The 23279-nt window shown below is 49.2% G+C and overlaps 2 protein-coding genes across 2 annotated transcripts; both read left to right on the forward strand.

Moving 5' to 3' along the window:
• The first annotated feature begins 308 nt into the window (after positions 1–308).
• On the forward strand, positions 309–6436 carry LOC123351922 (interferon-inducible GTPase 5-like). The gene is made up of 3 exons (XM_044991613.1): positions 309–325; positions 936–1076; positions 5194–6436. Exons 1-3 carry the CDS (start codon positions 309–311, stop codon positions 6434–6436), a joined length of 1401 nt encoding a protein of 466 aa, XP_044847548.1.
• Positions 6437–10079: 3643 nt separating this feature from the next.
• LOC123351923 (interferon-inducible GTPase 5-like) lies at positions 10080–22975 on the forward strand. The gene is made up of 3 exons (XM_044991614.1): positions 10080–10163; positions 21734–22235; positions 22518–22975. The coding sequence occupies exons 1-3, from the start codon at positions 10080–10082 to the stop codon at positions 22973–22975; spliced, it is 1044 nt and encodes a 347-aa protein (XP_044847549.1).
• Positions 22976–23279: the final 304 nt, after the last annotated feature.

The following is a 23279-nucleotide window of genomic DNA, read 5'->3' on the forward strand; positions in this document are numbered from 1 at the left end:
AAGCGGGAACGGGGCACGCTCAGGAGAAGGGCAGAACTGGGCAGGAAGAGGCAGGGTGAGGGTGGGGAGAAGGGGTTGTGTGGGGGTGGGGCCTGGGGCAGAGCAGGGGCTTTATCACCTCAGGGGGGTTAGCGTGGGGCAGCTGTGGGTTAGGCCGGGAAGGCTAGGGCCATCCGGTGCTCCTGGGCTGGGGCTGCATGGGTGCCTGGGTCGATAAGGGCAGGGGAGAGTGCGCTAGCCTTGGGCAAGGACCAGAGGCCACAGTGGGGGGGGCGACTGGGGGTGTGAGGCAGGGGCCAGCGGCCACAATGGGGGCTGGGTTCCAGTGGGTATGGAAGGGGTGGGGTCTTGGGCAGAAGGAGTCACCAAATGAAATTAATAGGCAGCAGGTTTTAAAACAAGCAAAAAGAAATATTTCTTCACACAACACACAGTCAACCTGTGGAACTCCTTGCCAGAGGATGATGTGAAGGCCAAGACTATAACAGGCTTCAAAAAAGAACTAGATAAGTTTATGGAGGACAGGTCCATCAATGGCTATTAGCCAGGATGGGCAGGGATGGTGTCCCTGGCCTCTGTTTGCCAGAAGCTGGGCAGGGGGGACAGGAGATGGATCACTTGATGATTCCCTGTTCTGTTCATTCCCTCTGAAGCATTGGCCATTGTCAGAAGATAGGATACAGGGTTAGATGGACTTTTGGTCTCAACCCGTGTGGCCATTCTTATGTTCTCACCACGTTAATGCCATTGTCAGTCTATCATTGGAGTGCACCTCCACTTCTACTTGCCAGTAGGCCCTGGTCAAGTCCAGAGAGGAGAATAAGCAGGACATTCCCCGCAAGTCTAGAGTGTTGACTGTCTTAGGAAAGGGATGTGCATCCCTCATGGTAACGTCATTCAACGCAAACGGAGCCTCTCCCTACCATTTCTTGCAGTTATTTGCGTAAATCTGCCGTGTGGCGGAAGGGGATCCAAGATGGTTCCAGTGTCACAGATCTCGCATCTTCAGTCTCGGGCCAGTGCTCTGTCAACCCTGTGCGCACCAGGTCATTGTCCCAAGTGGAGAAGAGATCAAGGTAATTTCCCAACAGGTTCCAGGCTCCCTGCCGTTTCCCAGGTAACAGATTCCTCCTCCTCAGCCCCAGTTCCTGCCCAAGAGCTTCTCTCTCCCACGCGTGTTTCACTCCCATGTTCAGTCTGGCACGGTGATTCCCTCTTTCCTCAGTGCCTTGCAGCACTGCTGGTACTTCGGTCACTGCCTCTGGGTACAGTCACCCCTGGGGGGATGTACCAAACCCCAAGCCCTGGTACATGACTTGGGCTTCTGCCGTCACATTGGAAACTCTCACTGGGACACAGCCCTGGGTACTTTTTCCCAAGCCCTGGGCCAGCAGGAAATCACTTCAGCCTAGTGGCCGGGGTACCAGCCTGCCTTCCAGCCCTTCTGTCAGGTCCCCTTTCACCCATCTCGCTCCTCGGGGGCAGCATCACGTTCTCCCCTCATGTCTCTATTTCCCCCGAACAGGTGTCATGGCAAACTGTCTCTGCTTGACAATACTGAGGCCTTTCTTGAAACTGAGGTCGGCCTTATACTGCCTGAGGCAATCAGGCCTGATTAGGGCTTCTGGGGAGGCGTCTTCTGCTACCAGGAATTCACAGGCTAGATGGAGGGTGTCCAGAGTAATAGCTGTTTGCCAGAGTCCCGCGACCGTGTGCTGAGTTCTGTTTGCCACCTGGGTTCTGGTGGGTATGGAAGGGGCGGGGTCTTGGGCAGAAGGGGCGGGGCTGGGGGACTAGTCTCCCCAAGCCAGCCATTCACCCACCGCCCATGCCAGCAGGGCATTGACAAGGCCTAGCTGGTAAAGCACCTACAGTGCTGGCGTCCAAGTCGCGATAACCTGGCATGCGACAGGCGCCCTAGGGGGTCTGATGTACCGGGCAACCACAGTAATTACACGGTTGTCCAAGGTGGGATGCCGGCTGCAGATTTGGCTGGCAAGGCTTATGGGGCAGGTACCACAGGTGCGAGGGCTGCTTGGTGGGTGGAAATGACCAACCCTGACAATCAAAGTGTCCCCCTGAGTGCCGAGAGCAGAAATAGGGCAGGGCAGGTGGAGAGAGGTGGCCGCCCGGCTTCGTGCCCGGAGCTCATACTGGGGTTGGCCAGGGCTGGGCTGGCTGAAGCAACCTGGCTGTGTGAGCTGCCCAAGTAAATGGCTGGGGTGATGCTGCCAAGCTGGATTTCCTTGGCCTGCTGCTCCAAGGCAAAGCCCAGGAGGGGTTTGAAGGACTGACATATGGTGCCGCAAGGAATATGCCTCTGTCAGGGGTGCCCCCCGGCGATCTCTGGATTGGATCCTGAGTGGAACCAAGCAGACAAGGAAAGGGAGAATCTGTCAGTGATTTGGGGTATGCCCTTTGGCACCTGGACCCAAGGCATTCCTGGACTATGATGTGGGATTTATTGGGCAGAGACCAATTTGGGAGACACACAGCTAGAAGAGAGAGACCCAGAGAGGTCGCTGCAAGGAGAGACCCAAAGCATGGAAGAGACACCGCCCCCCCCCCCCGCCTCAGGATTGGTGTGGAACTAGAACTAGCCTCATAGATACTACAGGCATAGGCACTGGCTTCCTCCGGGTCAACCCAGAGCTGCCCCACCCAAAGCCTCCTGCAGCCACCAATGCCCCAGCCGAACTACCAGCCCCAGCACCCTGCCAAGCTGTCTCAGTCCCCCCCGGAGCATGGTGCAGTACGGCTCCAGCAACAGAACCCCCCCCACCACCAGCACTGGCAACACGAGCCCCAGCAGGCTCTATGCAGGTAGGAGGGGGCTAGGATAAGGCTATTGTGAAGAAACTAAATGAATTCTTTACATCAGTCTTCACGGCTGAGGAGGTGAAGTAGATTTCCAAACCTGAGCCATTCTTTTAAGGTGACAAATCTGAGGAACTGTCCCAGATTGAGGTGTCAATAGAGGAGGTTTTCAACCAGGACCGGGAACAGACGGTATTCACCCAAGAGTTCTGAAGGAACATGAATGTGAAATTGCAGAACTATTAACTGTGATATATAACCTGTAATTTAAATCAGCTTCTGTACCAGATGTCTGGAGGATAGCTAGTCACTGTGGATAGTTCACTGAAAGCATTCAGTCAATGTGCAGCCGCCATCAAAAAAGCAAACAGAATGATGGGAATGATTAAGAAAGGGATAGATAATAAGACAGAAAATATCATATTGCCTCTATGTAAATCCATGATATGCCCACATCTTGAATATTGCATGCAGATCTGGTCACCCCATCTCAAAAAAGACATAGAATTGGAAACGGTTCAGAAAAGGGCAACAAAAATTATTAGGGGTACGGAATAGCTGCCATTTGAGGAGAGATTAATAACACTGGGACTTTTCAGCTTCGAAAAGAGATATGAGGATATGATAAAAGTCTATAAAATCATGACTGGTGTGGAGAAAGTGAATAAGGAAGTGTTATTTACCCCTCATAACACAAGAAGTAGGGGGTCACCAAATGAAATTATTGGGCAGCAGGTTTAAAACAAACAAAAGGAAGTATTTCTTCACACAACGCACAGTCAACTTGTGGAACTCCTTGTCAGATGATGTTGTGAAGGCCAAGACTATAACAGGGTTCAAAAAAGAACTAGATAAGTTCATGGAGGACAGGTCCATCAAAGGCTATTAGCCAGGATGGAGTCCCTAGCCTCTGTTTGCCAGAAGCTGGGAAAGGGGATGGATTGCTTAAATATGGAGATATACCTATCTCCTAGAACTGGAAGGGGCCCTGAAAGGTCATTGAGTCCAGCCCCCTGCCTTCACTAGCAGGACCAAGTACTGATTTTGCCCCAGATCCCTAAGTGGCCCCCTCAAGGATTGGGCTCACAACCCTGGGCTTAGCAGGCCAATGCTCAAACCACTGAGCTATGAGGGGGCCTAGATAAGGTGAGTCTGTGCATTGAACCCAGGCCTCCCAATGTGGCAGGCGAGAATTCTACCACAGAACCACCAATGCTACTTGCTAAGTACCTGTTCTGTTCATTCCCTCTGGGGCACCTGGCACTGGCCACTGTCGGTAGACAGGACACTGGGCTAGATGGACCTTTGGTCTGACCCAGTCTGGCCGTTCTTACATAAGGGAGTGAGGGCAAGGGTTTCTCCCTGCTAGGGTGACCATATGTCCCAGTTTGGCCAGGACAGTCCCCTTTTAAAGCCCTGTCCCTCTCTCCTGATTTTTTTTCCAAAACTAGTATTTGTCCCATTTGCCCTCCCCGACTGCTCAGTCCTCCCATCAGCCCACATGGTTTGGGGGAACATGGGGGTGGGTGCGGAGAGCTCAGACAAGCTGTGATGTCAGGCGGCTCAGGCCATCCCTTCCATGGGGGCGGAGGTGTCCTGAGGCCAGCACTGCAGGGGGTGTCTTGGGTGAGTGGCTCAGGCTAGATCCATGCCGAGTGGGCTCAGGTGAGCCCCTCACGGTATCCAGTTTCACCCTACTCCAGGCTGTTCTCCAAGTCCAAACCCACAGACTCAAGGAAATTAACATTTAAGGGACGTGAAATCGTGGTCAGGCCCTGTTCAGTTACTGGGAGGGAAAGCAGATTTCCTGTGATTTCAGAAACTTAAAAGTGAACTGTTGCTGTTTTTTCTCAGGCTTTTCCTGACAGCACAGGCCCTCTAGCACCTCTCTGGGGTATCGAGACCAGCTCTGACTGCCGGGGGAGACCCCCACTTTGCTCCCTCCAGCACAGCGCCCCCTAGTGGCACATATATGCAGAAATGAAGCTTTCTCCTTTGGGCTTTCTAAAATGTTTATTTAAACTCTAGATTATTTTATTTATTTATTGCAAACTGTGACCAATATCTCTTTTCCTGCCAGCCCTGTGACTCTGTTACATGCATACAAGGATATCTCTTTTTACTGTGCCTCTCTCATTTAATCATTTCCTGTGGAACACAATAATTCAGTCTCCTGAGGGCGGCAATGCTTTGGTCTCACTTTGGTAGTTAGGTTTAGTGTGCAAGTGCTGGGGGCTGTGAGTGGCTTGTGACATACAGGGGGTCAGACTAGGTGATCTGGAGGGTCTCTTCTGGCCTTCAACTCTGTTTCTATGACTCTGACTGTTGGGAGGGAAAACCCCTAACCCTGACTGGAATTTGTGTTTCTTTTCCCAGGATAACGGAAGATTTGAAAGCTGACTGGTGTGATTTATTTTCAAAATGGAGACATAAACTGCCCGGTTTGTCAGAGGAGGAAACTGAAAAATTCCAGACGGCTGTCAAAGCTGGGAACCTCTCAGAAGCCATGTCTGTGGTGAACATGTCTGAGGTCATGTTAAGAAATACCAAGCTCAACATCGCCATCACAGGGAACTCGGGCTCTGGGAAGTCGTCTTTCATCAATGCCATAAGAAGCTTGAATGATGATGACAGAGGCGCAGCTGAGACTGGGGTGACAGAAACAACAAAGGATCCAACTGCTTACCCCCATCCCATTCACCCAAATGTGATTGTGTGGGACCTTCCTGGGATCGGAACAATGAAATATCCGGCAGAAACATACCTGACCGACGTGAAGGTTTGTCGTTATGATTTCTTCATCATCATCGCAGCCGGGCGCTTCACAGAAGCTGACACCAAACTTGCCAAAGAAATCAACAGCATGGGGAAGAAGTTTTACTTTGTCCGTACCAAGGTGGATGTGGACTTGGTTAATGAACGAAGAAAAAGAGATTTCAATGAGGAGAAAACTCTAGAGGCAGTCAGAAGTGACTGCATGGAGCAGCTACAAGAAGCAGGGATCAGCTCCCCACAGGTTTTCCTGGTGTCAAGATGGGACTTTGACAAGTACGATTATCCCCAACTGCAGGAGACTTTGGCAAATGACCTCAACATTCACAAGAGACACGTTCTCATCTGTGCCCTGCCCAGCACCTCTGAAGAAATCTTGAAAGAGAAACAGAAGGCCCTGCAGGAACAGATCTGGAAACAAGCCCTGAAGTCGTGCGCTCTCGCCGCTGTTCCTCTCCCATTTCTCTCGGTTAAGTGCGATGTCAACATCTTGGTGGAGAACATGAGGGAGTATTGCAAGTCCTTTGGCCTGGATAATGATTCCATCAAATCACTTGCTAAACAAGTTCGGATGTCTGTTACTGAGCTGAAGTCTGTGATAAAGTCCCCTCTGGCCAAAGATATAACAAAAGAAGAGGCTTTGAAGCGGCTCAGAGAGGCTACAGGGGAACCTATAATGACAGTTAAATATTTTATCAGCATCATACCACTGATTGGCACTGGGATAGCAGCAAAGAAATCTTACAGTATCACCTATGAAGTGCTACATACGTTTTTGGATGAAGTTACAGAAGATGCTCAACGAGTCCTGAAAAAGGCTTTGGAGGGAGCAGAGAATAACCTATAAGAGTGTCCCAGCCACAGCCCCGGTCTCCTTTCTGCAGTTTGATTGTCCCAAATGTAAACAAACCAAGAGTCAAAACCATTTTTCAGCTCAGCCTTCCACTGCCGACTTTCACGGCCTCCCCTCCCAGGGGTCTCTGGCAGTCCTGCTGCTCCTGCTTCCTGGGTCTCTCTCAGCCAGTCCCTCCTCAGTGGGTCTCTCTAGGGTCTGTCTGCACTGCACACTAAGTGTGGACTCCGACTCAGGTTTGATCCTCAGCCCCACTTCCTTCCACAGCCAAATCAGTCAGACTCGGGTCAGTGAGCACGCAGGAGCAGGTTGTAGGACTCTGCTGGTAGGGTGGGTCAGAGCCTGAGTCCCCCAAGCCCTGTCATTCTGCAATGTGGACGCAGCTCAAGCAGCAGACCCAAATCAGAAGCTCTGTGTGCTGCAGTGCGGACGTGCTGGTAGAGCCCCAAGATCTGGGTCCAGCACTTGTAAACCCAGGTTTCCAGTGCAGTGTGGATGCTCACGCACAGGCTTGGAAACACCGAGTCCACAAGCTTGGGTCCCACAGTGTAGACATGCCCTCTCTGACCTGTATCACCTCAGGTGACAAAAAACAGAAGAGCAACAGATCTGACACCAACCCCAGGTCTAGCGGAGACTCGATCTGAGTAGAGAGGAGGTGGCGTTTCCTTCCTTCTCACATGTAATGTGACAGGCAAGAGAAAGACTGACTAGGATTTAAGATGATTTTTAACCAGGCTGGAACCAGACACAACTGGGGTAAAATTCCCAGCTTCTGCCATGTCTGTTAATCATCCCACAGGATGGAAAAGCTTAAGGGGGCACTGTCCGATGAAACACCGTATTAAACACACGCTCCTCACCTGTGTCACTAATAGCACCAGACAGAGGTGTGAATTCTCAGCACCACTACGGCCTGGCCTATATTTAACAATTAGATCAACCTAGCCGCATTGCATAGGGCTGTGAAAAATGTCACACCCAGACCCTGAGCACCATAGATAGGTCACCTAACCCCTGGTGTAGATGCGGCTAGATCGATGGAAGAATTCTTCTGTCCACCTAGCTTCTGTCTCTTGAAAGGAGGATTAACGACATCAATGGAAAAACCCCTTTTGTTGCTGCAGTACAGGACTATCCATAGTGCAGACATGGCCTACAGGGCTGTCTGCACTATGGAGACTGACTATTAGCGTAGCTACATCACCGTAGAAACTTGGTTGCAGCCTATGCATGTGGAAAGGGTTTTCCCATCGCTATAGGACCCCATTTCCCTGAGTGATGGTTTCTTCCATCATCATAGCTGTGTCTACACTGGGGTTATGTCAGCATAGCCACGTTGGTCAGGGGGGTGCCAAATAGACTCAAATCTGGGACTAGTCTACCAGTTTAATAGAATCACAGAATATCAGGGTTGGAAGAGACCCTGGGAGGTATCTAGTCCAACCCCCTGCTCAAAGCAGGACCAACCCCAACTAAATTATCCCAGCCAGGGCTTTGTCAAGCTTAACCTTAAAAACTTCTGAGGAAGGAGATTCCACCACCTCCCTAGGTAACCCATTCCAGTGCTTCACCACCCTTCTAGTGAAAAAGTTTTTCCTAATGTCCAACCTAAACCTCCCCCTCTGCAACTTGAGACCATTACTCCTTGTTCTGTCATCAGGTACCACTGAGAACAGCCTAGATTCATCCTCTTTGGAACCCCCCTTCAGGTAATTGAAAGCAGCTATCAAATCCCCCCTCATTCTTCTCTTCTGCAGACTAAACAATCCCAGTTCCCTCAGCCTCTCCTCATAAGTCATGTGCTCCAGCCCCCTGATCATTTTCATTGCCCTCTGCTGGACTCTCTCCAATTTGTCCACAATTTGTAGTGGGGGGCCCAAAACTGGACACAGTACTCCAGATGAGGCCTCACCAATGTCGAATAGAGGGGAATGATCACATCCCTCGAGCTGCTGGCAATGCCCCTACTAATGCAGCCCAAAATGCCATTAGCCTTCTTGGCAACAAGGGCACACTGTTGACTCATATCCAGCTTCTCATCCACTGTAACCCCCAGGTCCTTTTCTGCAGAACTGCTGCCTAGCCATTTGGTCCCTAGTCTGTAGCAGTGCATGGGATTCTTCCGTCCTAAGTGCAGGACTCTGCACTTGTCCTTTTTGAACCTCATCAGGTTTCTTTTGGCTCAGTCCTCTTATTTGACTAGGTCCCTCTGTATCCTATCCCTACCCGCCAGCGTATCTACCACTCCTCCCAGTTTAGTGTCATCTGCAAACTTGCTTTAGGCTTGAAATTAGAGGAAGGTTTCTAACCATCAGAGGAGTGCAATACTGGAACAGCCTACCGAGGGAAACAGTGGGGGCGAAGGACCTCCATGACTTTAAGATTAAGCTAGATAAGTTTATGGAGGAGATGGTATGATAGGATAACGGGCTTAGTCAATAGGTCAATTAAGTGCCACACTGGTAAATAGTACAATGGGTCAATGATATGATATTCTTAACCTTTTTCCAGAGGGTATGGCTGGAGAGTCTTGCCCGCATGCTCGGCGTTCAGCTGACTGCCATATTTGGGGTCGGGAAGGAATTTTCCTCCAGGGAAGATTGGCAGTGGCCCTGGAGGTTTTTCGCCTTCCTCCGAAGCATGGGGCAGGGGTCGCTTGCTAAAGGAGTGGGTGGATCGGCTTATGTGGCCTGCATCTTGCAGGAGGTCAGACTAGATGATCATAATGGTCCCTTCTGATCTTGAATTCTATGATTCTATGAATTCTATGCTGAGAGTGCAGTCCACGCCATCCTCCAGATCATTAATTAAGATATTGAACAAAGCTGGCCCCAGAACCAACCCTTGGGGCACTCTGCTTGATACCGGCTGCCAACTAGACATGGAGCCGTTGAGCCCAACGATCTAGCCAGCTTTCTATCCACCTTATAGTCCATTCATCCAGCCCATACTTCTTTAACTTGCTGGCAAGAATACTGTGGGAGACCCTATCAAAAGCTTTGCTAAAGTCAAGGAATAACACGTCCACTGCTTTCCCTTCATCCACAGACCCAGTTATCTCCTCATAGAAGGCAATTAGGTTAGTCAGGCATGACTTGCCCTTGGTGAATCCATGCTGACTGTTCCTGATCACTTTCCTCTCCTCTAAGTGCTTCAGAATTGATTCCTTGAGGACCTGCTCCATGATTTTTCCAGGGACTGAGGTGAGGCTGACTGGCCTGAAGTTCCCCGGATCCTCCTTCTTCTCTTTTTTAAAGATGGACACTACATTAGCGTTTTTCCAGTCATCCGGGACCTCCCCCGATCACCCGGAGTTTTCAAAGTTAATGGCCAATGGCTCTGCAAGCACTTCCGCCAACTCCTTTAGCACCCTCGGATGCAGCACATCCGGCCCCATGGACTTGTGCGTATCCAGCTTTTCTAAATAGTCCTGAACCACTTCTTTCTCCACAGAGGGTTGGTCACCTCCTCCCCATCCTGTGCTGCCCAGTGCAGCACTCTGGGAGCAGTAGCGTAGCTGGCAGGATTCAGCGGAAGCAGCCACTTCCCCTCAGGCCGGCAGGCGCGGAAGCAGCGCCTGCTGACCGGTGCTGCCAGGCACACGGCCGGAGGAGCCGCGGGGCTGCAGGCCGGCATGGAAGCTGCGCCTGCCAGCCGGTGCAGACGCAGCCGAGCGCTGGGACAGGAGCCGGGGACAGGCAGCAGCGCAGGAGGGAAGGTGAGCGGGGTGGTGGGGGAGGTCTGGTCTGGGGAAGTGGCCAGAGGAGGAGACAAGGGGGGGGCCTTTTTTATGTTTTTTGCTCCCCCTATGCTGAAAACCTGGCTACGCCACTGTCTGGGAGCTGACCTTGTTCGCGAAGACAGAGGCAAAAAAAAGCATTGAGTACATGAGCTTTTTCCACATCCTCTGTCACTAGGTTGCCTCCCCCATTCAGCAAGGGGCCCACACTTTCTTTGACTTTCTTCTTGTTGCTAACATACCTGTAGAAACCCTTCTTGTTACTCTTAACATTTCTTGCCAGCTGCAACTTCAAGTGTGATTTGGCCTTCCTGATTTCGCCCCTGCAGCCTGAGCAATATTTTTATACTCCTCCCTGGTCATCTGTCCAATCTTCCACTTCTTGGAAGCTTCTTTTTTTGGTTAAGATCAGCAAGGATTTCACTGTTAAGCCAAGCTGGTCGCCTGCCATATTTACTATTCTTCCTACGCATCGGGATGGTTTGCTCCTGCAACCTCAATAAGGATTCTTTAAAATACAGCCAGCTCTCCTGCACTCCTCCCCCCCCCATGTTATTCTCCCAGGTGATCCTGCCCATCAGTTCCCCAAGGGAATCAGTCTGCTTTTCTGAAGTCCAGGGTCTGTATTCTGCTGCTCTCCTTTCTTCCTTGTGTCAGGATCCTGAACTCGACCATCTCATGGTCACTGCCTCCCAGGTTCCCATCCACTTTTGCTTCCCCTACTAATTCTTCCCGATTTGCGAGCAGCAGGTCAAGAAGAGCTCTGCCCCTAGTTGGTTCCTCCAGCATTTGCACCAGGAAATTGTCCCCTACACTTTCCAAAAACTTCCTGGATTGTCTGTGCACTGCTGTATTGCTCTCCTCGGAGATATCAGGGTGATTGTAGTCTCCCATGAGAACCAGGGCCTGTGATCTAGTAACTACTGTTAGCTGCCTGAAGAAAGCCTCGTCCACCTCATCCCCCTGGTCTGGTGGTCTATAGCAGACTCTCACCACCACATCACCCTTGTTTCTCACTCTGGGGCTCCTAAACCATCCCTGGGGCCAGACCTCTTGTCTGGGATCCTTCCTTGGGAGGTGGGCGCTGCTGGCCGCCTGCCATAGAGCCAGTGCTGGGACCTCCTGAGCTTAGAGTTACTGTATTTCAGTTTTCTAAAAGGAGCACGCTGCCAGAGGGATGGGGGAGGGGAGAAGGGGAGGAGAGGGGGAGGGGGAGGAAAGGTACAGTTGGGGGAGCTGGAGGAGTACATGCAGCAGAGGAACTCACTGGAGATGGTGTCACTCCCTGTCAGGGCGGTACGGCGCTGGCACAAGCCCAGGACACAGCAAGAGCTGTCAGTCAGCGCCTTCCTGATGGGTCCCCTCCGCAGGGCTAGAAAACAGGGCCTGGGTGAGCCAGACCCAGCCGCTCTGGCTTGCAGGGGAATGCACCGATCAGCTGTGGAGGCAGTGAGGAAGCAATCGGGGCTGTTGCTTATCTGTTGCAGCGCAGGCGTGCGTGGACAGAGCTCGACCATCAATATGATTAAAAGCAAAGTCATTTTATTTCTCTCCAGCATACATCTTTATACACTTAAAGCAAGCAATCAAGCAATTGCTAATTGGTTAATAAGGTACAGACAAGCACAGCTGTAACTTCATTGGCTATTTAACATCCTGGCCAACCCTCTAATTTATTATCCTGTTATCGCCTCCCAGCAGATAAGAACGAGCCTCATCCTTGAGACTTGCATGTCAGTTTCCCACACTCTTATGCAAAACAATCCGACACTTCCCCCCTTTTCTCATAATAAAAAAAAAGGAAGGCACAGCAAAACATTTTCAACTTATAGCATCACATTACTACAATCTATTACACAACAAAACTAAAAGCAAATCTAAACACCAGCTGCCTAACTAAACCGTAACAATATCTTCCGCAATGCCCTATTTTTACCTATACATCCCTCCTCCAGGTAACGCAAGTGGCCCAAGGGGCCAGGAGGGTTCTGCCAATATGCAAACACCCACAAAGCAGGTTTCCAATAAGGGCTTCCACTGCAGCAACATGGGGCAGCAAGCAGAAGGCCATTGTATTTATGGCACTCTGCGCCAAAATCAGCCAAGGCCGGACCCACTTCGCCGGAATCCACCTGGCTTACTGTCTTCCCATTTCCCATGCACCGTATCTGATCCAATTAGGCCACCTGGCCTTTGCCTCGCTCTGGCAGTTCCCTACTTTCTCATAACAACATTATCTCATCCCTCTGTTCTCGTAATCACGCAGCTGTAATTTTCCACCAAGGCAGCATAGGGAAATTCTCCCCTCTATTCCAAAAACACATAAAAAGGTAACAATAACCAATTAAACAAAACAAAACTAAAAGCCAAATAATACTTCCTCAATCTATAAGGCTTATCCATAACCATGCAATTCATAAATAATTACATGGTACATTAAATGCTATACAGCTAACACCAATTTTCTTTAATATCTAAAAAACAAAAACAAAACTACCCCTACTGGGCAAGCAATCATTACTTAAAATATACCAAAACCCTATATAACTAGCAGGCAAAACAAAAAAATTACTTCATCAGGTAAATCATTTACAGTAATACAATTGCTTCCTAGCTTACTCCTAAAATTCAAAGCTAATCACAGCTTAAAATTTCTTACTATTAGCTTCTAATTTTAAACACTAAAAAAAAAAAAAAATCACCACTTATATGCCCTTAGCCTAATACAATTACAATTACATAGCACAATATACAATCTTCAACTAATGCAACAAAATATTCATGGCCAAACAATTGCAAACTAATTTCTTTGCCTAAATTTATATACAAACATTTCAAAAACACCAAAAACTTTTCTCTTTAGCATCTTTACAAAATTCAACTGCTATTCCCTCCAGCAACCACAGAGTTAACTTTTTACTCTGCCTAACATTACTCGCTAGTAGTTAATTACCTGTTCTATCAACTACACCCTCAAGGTTATCAACCAGTATTCCAAGCTTGTTGTCTGTTGCCCGCCGCCTGGGCCCGATCCTTTTTTCCTCTTCAAGTTCTCTATCTATTGCGTGCCTGCCTGGGCCCGATCCATATTTCCTCTTGCTAAACCATACTAGCCCCTACCTTTCTGTTATCTTCTGTAAACAACTATCTGTACTTTCCCACCGTGGGGGCTACATCAAATATCAAACAATCATACAACTGCCAATAATCAGTACATAATACAAAATTAACAAAAAGTCTAAACAGACTAACAAAAACACTTTACATAAAAATTCTTAGGGTCACATAAATTCAAAGCCATTCTCCCAAATTACCTAAATTTATGCCTAAATAACACACAATTCCCCCCTTTGAGAATACTCAACAAACCCATTGGCTGAGTTTTCTCAAACTTGAAAAACAAAAAACAATTTAACTCTAAAAAGCTGGGGTAAATAATTCCACAATCATCCTCCCCATGAACCCGGCAGGGTTCGATATGTAAAAGCCCTCATCCCCCAACTCAACCGGTTTACATGCTGGGGAGGGGCACTGCAAATATTTACACTTTTACTTAAACAGTGTCTAAATATATTTTTACAACTCCAAATCAAATGGTACTCCTAATATATTTGTAAGGGCAGTGGGCTATCCTGGTGCTCAAAATCACTCCGAATGGCCATCAGCTGGCCATTCAAAAATTCAAACATACTAGCTCCCACGGCAATGCTTTCTCAGCCTCAATAAAATAAGGACATATCATTTACAATCCAATTAGGGTGGGCTATACATACTGAAGGATTTATCCAAAACACAGGGCGCAGCCTGTAGAATAAACCCCGAAATTCAATTAATACCACAGTTCCAAACATAAGTCCCACAAATTTCGTCCTGCCAGTGTGTAATTCTTTGTTTCTTCACCAGGGTCAGTTCTCAATGTCTTTTTAATCAGGAATTTCTGGACTTTGGCAACATCAACAACATAAGTGTTCTTCCTTATTTTCCACCACCGGCATGGTTCAGCTTCTACGGGGGAAATTTACCAGGACATCATCCCGTAGTAATTTTGCTTCTTTCAAAAAACAACAACAAACAAAAAAAAAATTCCAAATAACACAATGGGGGCTGCCAAGGGACACCTTGTCCCTTTTTCATGCTGTCCAAAAACACAATAGGACTAAAAAATTACATAGGCCAATCATCAGTAGAAAAATTCTTCTGATGTGGAGGGGTCTTTCTGCAGTAAAAATCATGGGTCCAAGCAGTCAGTCTTTTTTGTAGCGTTTCTTTACCCATAAGAAAAGAAATCTGACACATTCCGGTAATGCCAGGCCGAGTTTTGCAGCTCTCATTAACTTTTTTGGGCCCAGTCACGCTCTCTTTAGTCTGGGCTGTTCGCCAAGTCTTATCTTTAGCTTGCTTAGTTAACTCATGCTGTTCCTTTTCCTTCCCTGCTTGGCTTCTTTTAATCTGTGAATCCTGTGTCAGCTATTGCTGCTCATACCGGAGAAGCATAATGGTTTTCCCAGCACTGTCCCAGGCTCAAACCAGCCAGCGTAGGATGCCTTCTCCGGGCTTCTGTAGGTCCGAACGACCTCCGGGGCCACGGCACAAGCCTCTGCCTGCGCCATGCACTCCAATGTCTTCCCGTCCAGGGCTCGCTTCCAGCGGAGCACCTCCTCGTCCTGTGCCGGAAGGCCGGTCAGGAGGAGCCTCCACAACTCCCCCTCTCTTCTTAATAAGTGAATCAGTGCAGCAGGGAAGATCTTTTCCCTTTGTCGGTTTATAATGTGCAAATAAAACTTCTATGTTATCTTTTCTTCAGCTGATACAGCGGTACTCATATCTGAGCTTGGGTGCGCCTCTCTTTTCGGACGCTCGCCCCTGAGCTCAGGCGCGCGTCTCTGTTGGACGCCCGGGGGCGTCTCCGGCACTCTCCCCTGCGGCTCCCAGCCGCTCACCGCGTCTCTGTTGGATGCCCGGGGGCTTCTCCGGCACTCTCCCCTGCGGCTCCTGGCCGTTCGCCTCTGGGCTCAGGCTCCCGACACTATCATCACTCGATACGAATCACGTCGGAATCCGGGGGCTTCTCAAGCACTCCCCGCCGCGGCTCCCAGCCGCCCGCCTCTGGGCTCAGGCTCCTGGCCGTTCGCCTCTGGGCTCAAGCTCCCGACACTATCATCACTCGATACGAGTCACGTCGGATAAGCACTCCCCGCCTCTGGGCTCAGGCTCCTGGCCGTTCGCCTCTGGGCTCAGGGCTTCTCCGCCTGGGTCAGGCCACCGACACTTTCATTTGATACGAATCACGTCGGGGTCACCATTTGTTGCAGCGCAGGCGTGCGTGGACAGAGCTCGACCATCAATATGATTAAAAGCAAAGTCATTTTATTTCTCTCCAGCATACATCTTTATACACTTAAAGCAAGCAATCAAGCAATTGCTAATTGGTTAATAAGGTACAGACAAGCACAGCTGTAACTTCATTGGCTATTTAACATCCTGGCCAACCCTCTAATTTATTATCCTGTTATCGCCTCCCAGCAGATAAGAACGAGCCTCATCCTTGAGACTTGCATGTCAGTTTCCCACACTCTTATGCAAAACAATCCGACACTTATCGTCAGCTTGTCTGCTCTGCAAAAACCTAGGACATTTCCTGTTATTTTTTAAATCGCCCCTCACCCCCCTCCAGGCAGAGAAAGGGGCTCAGAACCCCACGTTGTTTGTCAGCAACCTCACAATTCCAACACGACTGTGGAAACTCTGATCTTGTATTTTAACCTCTTGGGGAACATGTGGCAGGGAATCAAAACACACAGGCTTTGGCAAAGGAAATTCTTAACCACAGATACCAACCAGCAATCATGTGCTCTGGTTGCAAAGCTCCGTCCCCGAGCCCTGCAGGGATCCATATGACCCCCAGAGGGTTTGGAAGCATCCAGCTGCTAAACCTGTAATGGAGGCTTAACAGTTAATGAGAATCTCACCTCTGCAATTGACAACCCTGAGCTGAGGTTTGAGCTACTGCTGATGTGTTTAATCCCTGATTTGCTTGATTGTTGCTGAGTTCAGATTTGCCTGGGTGTTCGGGAACCACCGACCCTGACTGAGCTGAGGTGCTGGGTTTGTAATCACAGGGTGTTTCTTGCTCTCTTGAGAATTAGTTTGTGTGATGCTACGTATCAACCTGTCGCTGTTGATTTGCTCAATGTTCTGTACTCGGTAACCAATGTGGATTCAATCTCACCGCTCCATGTACTCGCTGCTTGTGATCTGATCGTCATTCCAAACCTTGGAGAGGTGCATTTATCTTTCAATAAACTGCTGTAGAGTTTAATCTGACACTTTGTGCATCTGAGCTTTATTGTTCTTAGGAAAATAGAGATTAAGGGACTGTCATAAACATACAACTAAGGATAGCATAAAATTCCTCTTTGCCCTGTAAGGGGTTAATTCCTCTTTTACCTGTAAAGGGTTAAGAAGCTCAGGTCACCTGGCTGACACCTGAACCAAAGGACCAATAAGGAGACAAGATACTTTCAAATCTTGGGAGTGGGGGGGAAGGCTTTGTCTGTCTGTTCTGTGTGCTTGCCTGAGACAGATCAAGAAGGCGAGCAATCCAACTCCATTAGAATTAGCTTCCTTTTATTTTGGCTTGTGATTGTCCTTGTCTAGAGGGAGGTTTTTGTCTAGAGAGAGGTTTGTCCCTGGATTTGTAACTTTAAGGTTTTGCCGAGAGGGGAGATCCTTTATGTTCTTGAGTCTTTCGTTATTCTGTAAAGTACTCGCCATTCCGATTTTACAGAGGTGATTCTTTTACCTTTTCTTTAATTAAAATTCTTCTTTTAAGAACCTGATTGAAATTTTTCATTGTTTTCAGATCCAAGGGTTTGGATCTGCGTTCACCTGTACCAATTAGTGAGGATATATTCTCAAGCCTGCCCAGGAAAAGGAGTATAGGGGCTTGGGGGATTATTTGGGGGAGGTAGGGCTCCAAGTGGCCCTCCCTAAATGTTTTTTTAAATCACTTGGTGGTGGCAGCAATACTTATTCCAAGGTATAAGAGAGAAATTGTGCCTTGAGGAGTTTTAACCTAAGCTAGTAGAAATAAACTCAGGGGGTCTTTATGCGGGTCCCCACATCTGTACCCTAAAGTTCAGAGTGGGGAGAGAATCCTGACAGGGGCATAAACTGGATCCGTGCTTGGACTCCAGCCCTGCAGGTTGGGCATTTGGATTTGATATTTATGTCTCGGGAAGGGGGTCGGATGATTGGTTGGGTATCAAGAACAGCCAGAGGTGTCATAATGAATCATAATCAAAAATATTGGTGTGGCTATTAAACCTCCAGCTTCAGGGTTTAAGCTCATCTCTAACTCTTAGAGACAAAGGCAGGGCATGGGGGGAGATTATTCCACATCTGCGACTGTGGGGTTCTCACTCTTCCTCTGGATCATCTGGTACCGTCCATAGTCAGAGACGGGAGACTGCACTCGATGGACCTCGGGTCTGATCCAGTCTGGCACTTCCTACATTCTGGTTCTGAATGTGGATATCCCTGTATTTTATTCATTTATTTGATTCAAAATGACACAAGAAGCCACCTCTCCCTGCATCAGAGCTACCAAATGGAACATCATATATACACAATCACATAATCAGGGCATTCACTGCACCCTAGCGGAGGGAAGAGCTGTGAAACCTGGGAACCAAGCACACGTGGAGAATGAAGAGATGGAGTTACTGTTGTTACTCTTGGGAGGAGCCCAAATTCTACAGTGATGGGCACTGATGTAAGAACCTAGATACATCGATGGTCGTGTATGGGGATGGAGCAAGAGAAGCCAGCATTTACTTTCCTTCCCTAATCTTGGTATTTGTTTCCTTTGGGTTTGCAATCACCGCGCTTGTGGAAACAGAGTTCTGGTTTAATAAAGGTACTGTAGTGGGGCGGACTGCCCCGCTCCCTGTGAGAATGGGCTGCAGCAGGCCAGGGCGCCTGCGCAGACAGGGCTTATTGTGAGCCAGTCAGAGAGGGGCTTATTGTGAGCCAATTAGGGCCCAGTTTGGAGACAGCCAATCAGGGCCAGGCTCAGACATATAAAAAGGCTGCCCAGAGCAGGAGCAGTCAGTCTGTCCCAGGCCTTCCACAGGGGAAGGTCAGTCTCCAAGGGAGGACACTAGCACCATGGACAGCGCAGTGCTGGCCAGGCTCGGGGAGGCTAGGGAGCTTGAACCTGTAGCCTGCCAGGCTGCAGGCCCTGAAGGGAAGGGCCTAGCGGGTGCAAGGGGCCGTAGGGGAAGCGGCCCAGGGAAGCAGACAGCGGAAGAGGAGAGAGAAGGACAGCGAGGCTGATGCCAGAGGGTCCCTGGGCTGGGACCCAGAGTAGTGGGCGGGCCTGGGTCCCCCCACCCTTCACTCCTTGCAGTGCACCCAGCCATTGGCCGTAGGGAGCGGCCATATTTTTACACCAGATCCCTGACAAGAGGGATTGGACTCAAAGGGCGGTTGGACCTAGTGACTGAGGTGTGGGACTGCTGATCACACCCCCGGAAGGGGGTGCAAATGGACTAAGGGACACTGCCGGAGGGCAGTGGCCTCGAAGAGGACGCCACCGAGCACACAACAACGCGGGTCCAGAGACAACGACAAATGACAGAACGACGGACGGGACACCGCCAGGAGGAGGCGCTCCACTGGAAAGAGCTAATTCCCAGAGTCACCAGCAGGAGGCGCCAGGTGGTGAGTCCCAACCCGTTACAGGTACATTTAACACCCGCCTCTTCCTGCAGCTCTTTGGGCCTCCCTCTCGCTTGAGATATGGGGATCTCCCCGGTTTCCCCAATAGCGCTCTGCAGTGGAAAGAGCCCTTAGCGTAACTGCTGGACACGGCGGGGCTTGTGTTCCCCAGAACAAACGAGCTGCCAGACACCTCGCCGGCTTCATCATCCAGGGAGATTTCAGATGCAGCTCCCCTTAGAGTCCTCTGCTGGGATATTGTGTCCGCATGTTCAAAAGGGGTGTTTGAAAAATTGGAGAGGGTACCAAAATAGAGCTACAGGGATGGTTCAGGGTCTGGAAAACCTTCCTGACATGGAAAGCACGATCGGTTTAGTTTATCCAAGAGAAGGCTAAGAGGTGACTTGATCCCGATCTGTAAGAAGCTACATGGGGAGAATACTGGTGATAGTAGAAGAATCTCTGATGGGTCAGACAAAGACAGAACCAGATCCAGAGGTTGGAAGCTGAAGCTAGACAAATTCAAACTAAAAATAAATCCCCACCTCTCCCATCTAGATTTGCCCCAGGGACATGGTGTGTCAGGGACTTGCGTGTAACATGGGGCCTGGGCTGGGGAGGGAAGGAGCCGGAACTGCCGTGATCCAGGATTTTGTAGCTGTGGGGAGAGGAGAGAAGCAGCACCAGGAAGGAAGTGGGGGGCTGCCCTGTGCATGGACAGGCTGCAGACTTGGAATGCTGGGGGTGCTGTGGAAAGGTGGGTGCAGTCCTGCCATGGTGTGGGGTGTCTCTCTGTGGTTACAGGCCTCCCATGGGCTGTGGGCAGTTTCTTTCTAATTATAGCCTTCACATAGTGCGGATCCTCTATGTCGGAGGGTGGGTGGGAAGCTGAGAGCCTGGAGATACCCTTTCTGGAGATACCAGCCTCCTATCTTCCCTTTGCATTGAGAATATCAAAAACGTGCACCACTAAACTCTGGTTCTAATGATTTGTTTCCCATCCGTGTGTCCAGCACTCAGTGCGATGATTGTCACCAGCCGCTGCTCTTTTCCTGTAACTGCTCTAATTTCCTGAGCAGGGCAGCAGAGGTTAATTAATGGAGACACACTAGCTCATGGGGAGAAGTGGCTGAGGTCTGGAGGCTCTGCACAGGGTGCTGGATCAAACGGCTCCAGAGCAATGGGAGTTGCATCTGCTCATGCTAGGCCTGACTTTGGACCTGCGTGAAGATGCATTTTCTTTGGTTTGTTCTCAGTGCACCAGCTGTTAATTTCATCGACTGCCCCCTTGTTCTTGTATCAGGGGCTGGTGAGCAGAAGAGACTGATCAGACTTGGCTGGGCACTGAACGAGGCTGTGCTAGTGGTGAGTGGAATCAATGGAGCAGAACAGAGGGTCTCAGGGCTCCTGTAGTGTCCCGGCCGTGCGTGCATGTAAGGGAGATCATAGTGCCTTCCTGTGACTGCAGCCCACACACCGGATAAGGGGCCTAATGCAGCTGCTCGTTAAGGGCATTTCCCCTTAGCACAAGTGCTACGGGCCTGTGCTTTGGAGCTGAAAGAGCTGAGTGTCTTCTGCTGGCTCCCCACAAGCTTCTAATGTATTTGTAGGATGTTTTCTTCTTACCCTCTATGTCTCTAGCTAGTTTGATCTTGTTTTGTGCCTTGGCCTTTCTAATTTTCTCCCTACAGACGTGTGTTATTTGTTTATATTCGTCCTTTGTAATTTGACCGAGTTCCCACTTTTTGTAGGACTCTTTTTTTGAGTTTTAGATCATTGAAGATCTCCTGGTTAAGCCAGGCTGGTCTCTTGCCAGACTTCCTGTCTTTCCTATGCAGGAGAATAGTTTGCTCTTGTGCCCTTAATAACGTCTCTTTGAAAAACTGCCAATAGTCTTCAATTGCTTTTCCCCTTAGACTTGCTTCCCATGGGATCTTACCTACCAACTCCCTGAGTTTGCTACAGTCGCCTCCTTGAAATCCATTGTCTTTATTGTGCTGTTCTCCCTCCTACCATTCCTTACAATCATGAACTCTATCATTTCATGATCACTTTCACCCAAGCCACCTTCCACGTTCAAATTCTCAACCTGTTCGTCCCTCTTTGTCAAAATCAAATCTAGAACAGCCCCCACCCCCAGTAGCTTTCTCCATCTTCTGAAATAAAAAAATGTCTCCAATACATTCCAAGAACTTGTTGGATAATCTGTGCTCTGCTGTGTTATTTTCCCAACAGATGTCTGGGTGGTTGAAGTCTCCCATCACACCAAGTCCTGTGCTTTGGATGATTTTGTTAGTTGTTTAAAAAAAGCCTCCTCCACCTCTTCTTCCTCATTAGATGGTCTGTAGTAGACCCCTGCCATGACATCACCCTTGTTTTTTACCCCTTTTATCCTGACCCAGAGACTTGCAACGAGTCTGTCTCCTATGTCCATCTCCATCTCAGTCCAAGTGTGCACATTTTTAATATATAAGGCAACACCTCCTCCCTTTTTTCCCCGCCTGTCCTTCCTGAGTAAGCTGTACCCTTCTATATCAATACTCCTGTCATGAAATAAGTTTTCAAGTACATAAAAGGTTGTTAGAAGGAGGAGGGAGGAAAAATGTTCTTGTTAGCCTCTGAGGACAGGACAACAAGCATTGGCCCCATGGTCTGCTCCTGGGAGGATTCTATGCCAAAATCTTAAAAATATGCACAGCTCATTAATTTTGTGCACACACAGTAGTGCAGAATTCCCCCAGGAGTAACAGTCCATGCACCAGGGAAGTTAACCTGTATTAATGGTGCTTAAGGCTTGTGCACCGTGGGGATGAGGATGCAATTTTCAGCGCACATGGTGGTGGGGGCTGCAAATCTGTAAGTTGCTACATGCCCCAACTGGGGTGACAGAAACGACGATGGAGCCGACTGTTTATCCCTCTCCGAACCACCCCAATGTGAGGCTGTGGGACCTGCCCGGCATTGGTGCCCCGGATTTTCAGCCAACCACGTACCTGCGGCAAGTGAACTTCAAACGCTATGACTTCTTCGTGATCATCGCTTCGGAGCGCTTCAAATGCAACCACGCGGCCCTGGCCCGGGAGATCGAGAAGATGGGGAAGAGGTTCTATTTTGTGCGCTCCAAGGTGGATGAAGACTTGCGCAATGAAGAAAGGGATCACCCTAGAACGTTCAGTCAGGAGAGCGTCCTGGAGCGACTCAGGATGGACTGCAGGAAACACCTGCAAAAGGCAGGAATGAGCAACCCAGAGATTTTCCTTCTCTCCAACTGTGAATTCACCAAGTATGATGCTCCTGCCCTGGTCAAGACATTGCAGGATGATCTCCAAGGTCTGCAGAGACTTGCCTTTCTGCTCAGTCTGCCAAACCTGTCTGCAGAAATCATAGAGGAGAAGCAGCAAAGAATCCTGTGGCACCTTATAGACTAACAGACGTTTTGCAGCATGAGCTTTCGTGGGTGAATACCCACTTCTTCAGATGCAAGTTGCATCTGAAGAAGTGGGTATTCACCCACGAAAGCTCATGCTGCAAAACGTTTGTTAGTCTATAAGGTGCCACAGGATTCTTTGCTGCTTCTACAGAACCAGACTAACACGGCTACCCCTCTGATAGAGGAGAAGAAAGCTGACATGAAGAAGCTGATATGGCTAATCTCTCTCGCATCGGCTTTGGTCAATGTCATTCCTATCCCGCGGCTCTCTGTTGCTTGTGATATTAGCATCCTGCTAGCATCCATGATTGGCTTCTACAAGTACTTCGGCCTAGATGACAGATCCTTGGCTAATCTGGCCAGGCAGGCTGGAAAACCGATAGCGGAGCTGAAGGCCGTTATCATATCTCCCAGGGCAGAAGAAATAAACAGAGATGTTGTAATCAAACTGCTTCTAAAGGAGGAGAAGGGTTTGCCTAGATTAACTGCAAATCTACCAGTGCTTGGTCCCATGTTAACTGTGGGAATCTCTTTTTTAACCACCTACCTCATGCTGTTAAGCTTTCTCTGTGGAATGGCTGAAGATGCCGAAAGGGTTCGGAAGACCGCTTTGAAGGAAGACAAGAAAAAGCATAAATGAGCAGCAGGCGTGTTTATGAATCAGAGACCCAACCCCAGCTGGAGATTGGGCCACCACACCCCTAAATGCGAAAAATCAAGCCGAAAAGAAGCAGCCTTTTCATTCTTGAATTTCCCGCAGTGAGTCGGGTTTCTAGGCTTTCTGTTGGACTCGTTAGGGAAGCCAAACCGTTTGTCTAAAACAGGAAATCCAACAAAATGCACCAAGATCCTCAACTGATGTAAATCAATGTAGCAATCAACCTTGCCTGCTGTCTCTTTAGTACCCGGCCTGCACAACCGTCCAGTCAGTGCCTACAGCAGAC

This window comes from Mauremys mutica, chromosome 17, assembly GCF_020497125.1.
Source record: "Mauremys mutica isolate MM-2020 ecotype Southern chromosome 17, ASM2049712v1, whole genome shotgun sequence".
Lineage (NCBI taxonomy): Eukaryota > Metazoa > Chordata > Testudines > Geoemydidae > Mauremys > Mauremys mutica.

Bases quoted from the DNA above. Each gene is read 5' to 3' on its own strand.
- LOC123351922 (XM_044991613.1), top strand. The intron at 1,077-5,193 runs GTAATTTCCCAA...TTCTTTTCCCAG, and splicing joins CAAGTGGAGAAGAGATCAAG to GATAACGGAAGATTTGAAAG.
- LOC123351923 (XM_044991614.1), top strand. From the start codon at position 10,080: ATGGAAGCTGCGCCTGCCAGCCGGTGCAGACGCAGCCGAGCGCTGGGA. The intron at 10,164-21,733 runs GTGAGCGGGGTG...TGCAATTTTCAG, and splicing joins GCAGCAGCGCAGGAGGGAAG to CGCACATGGTGGTGGGGGCT. The intron at 22,236-22,517 runs GTCTGCAGAGAC...CCCCTCTGATAG, and splicing joins ATTGCAGGATGATCTCCAAG to AGGAGAAGAAAGCTGACATG.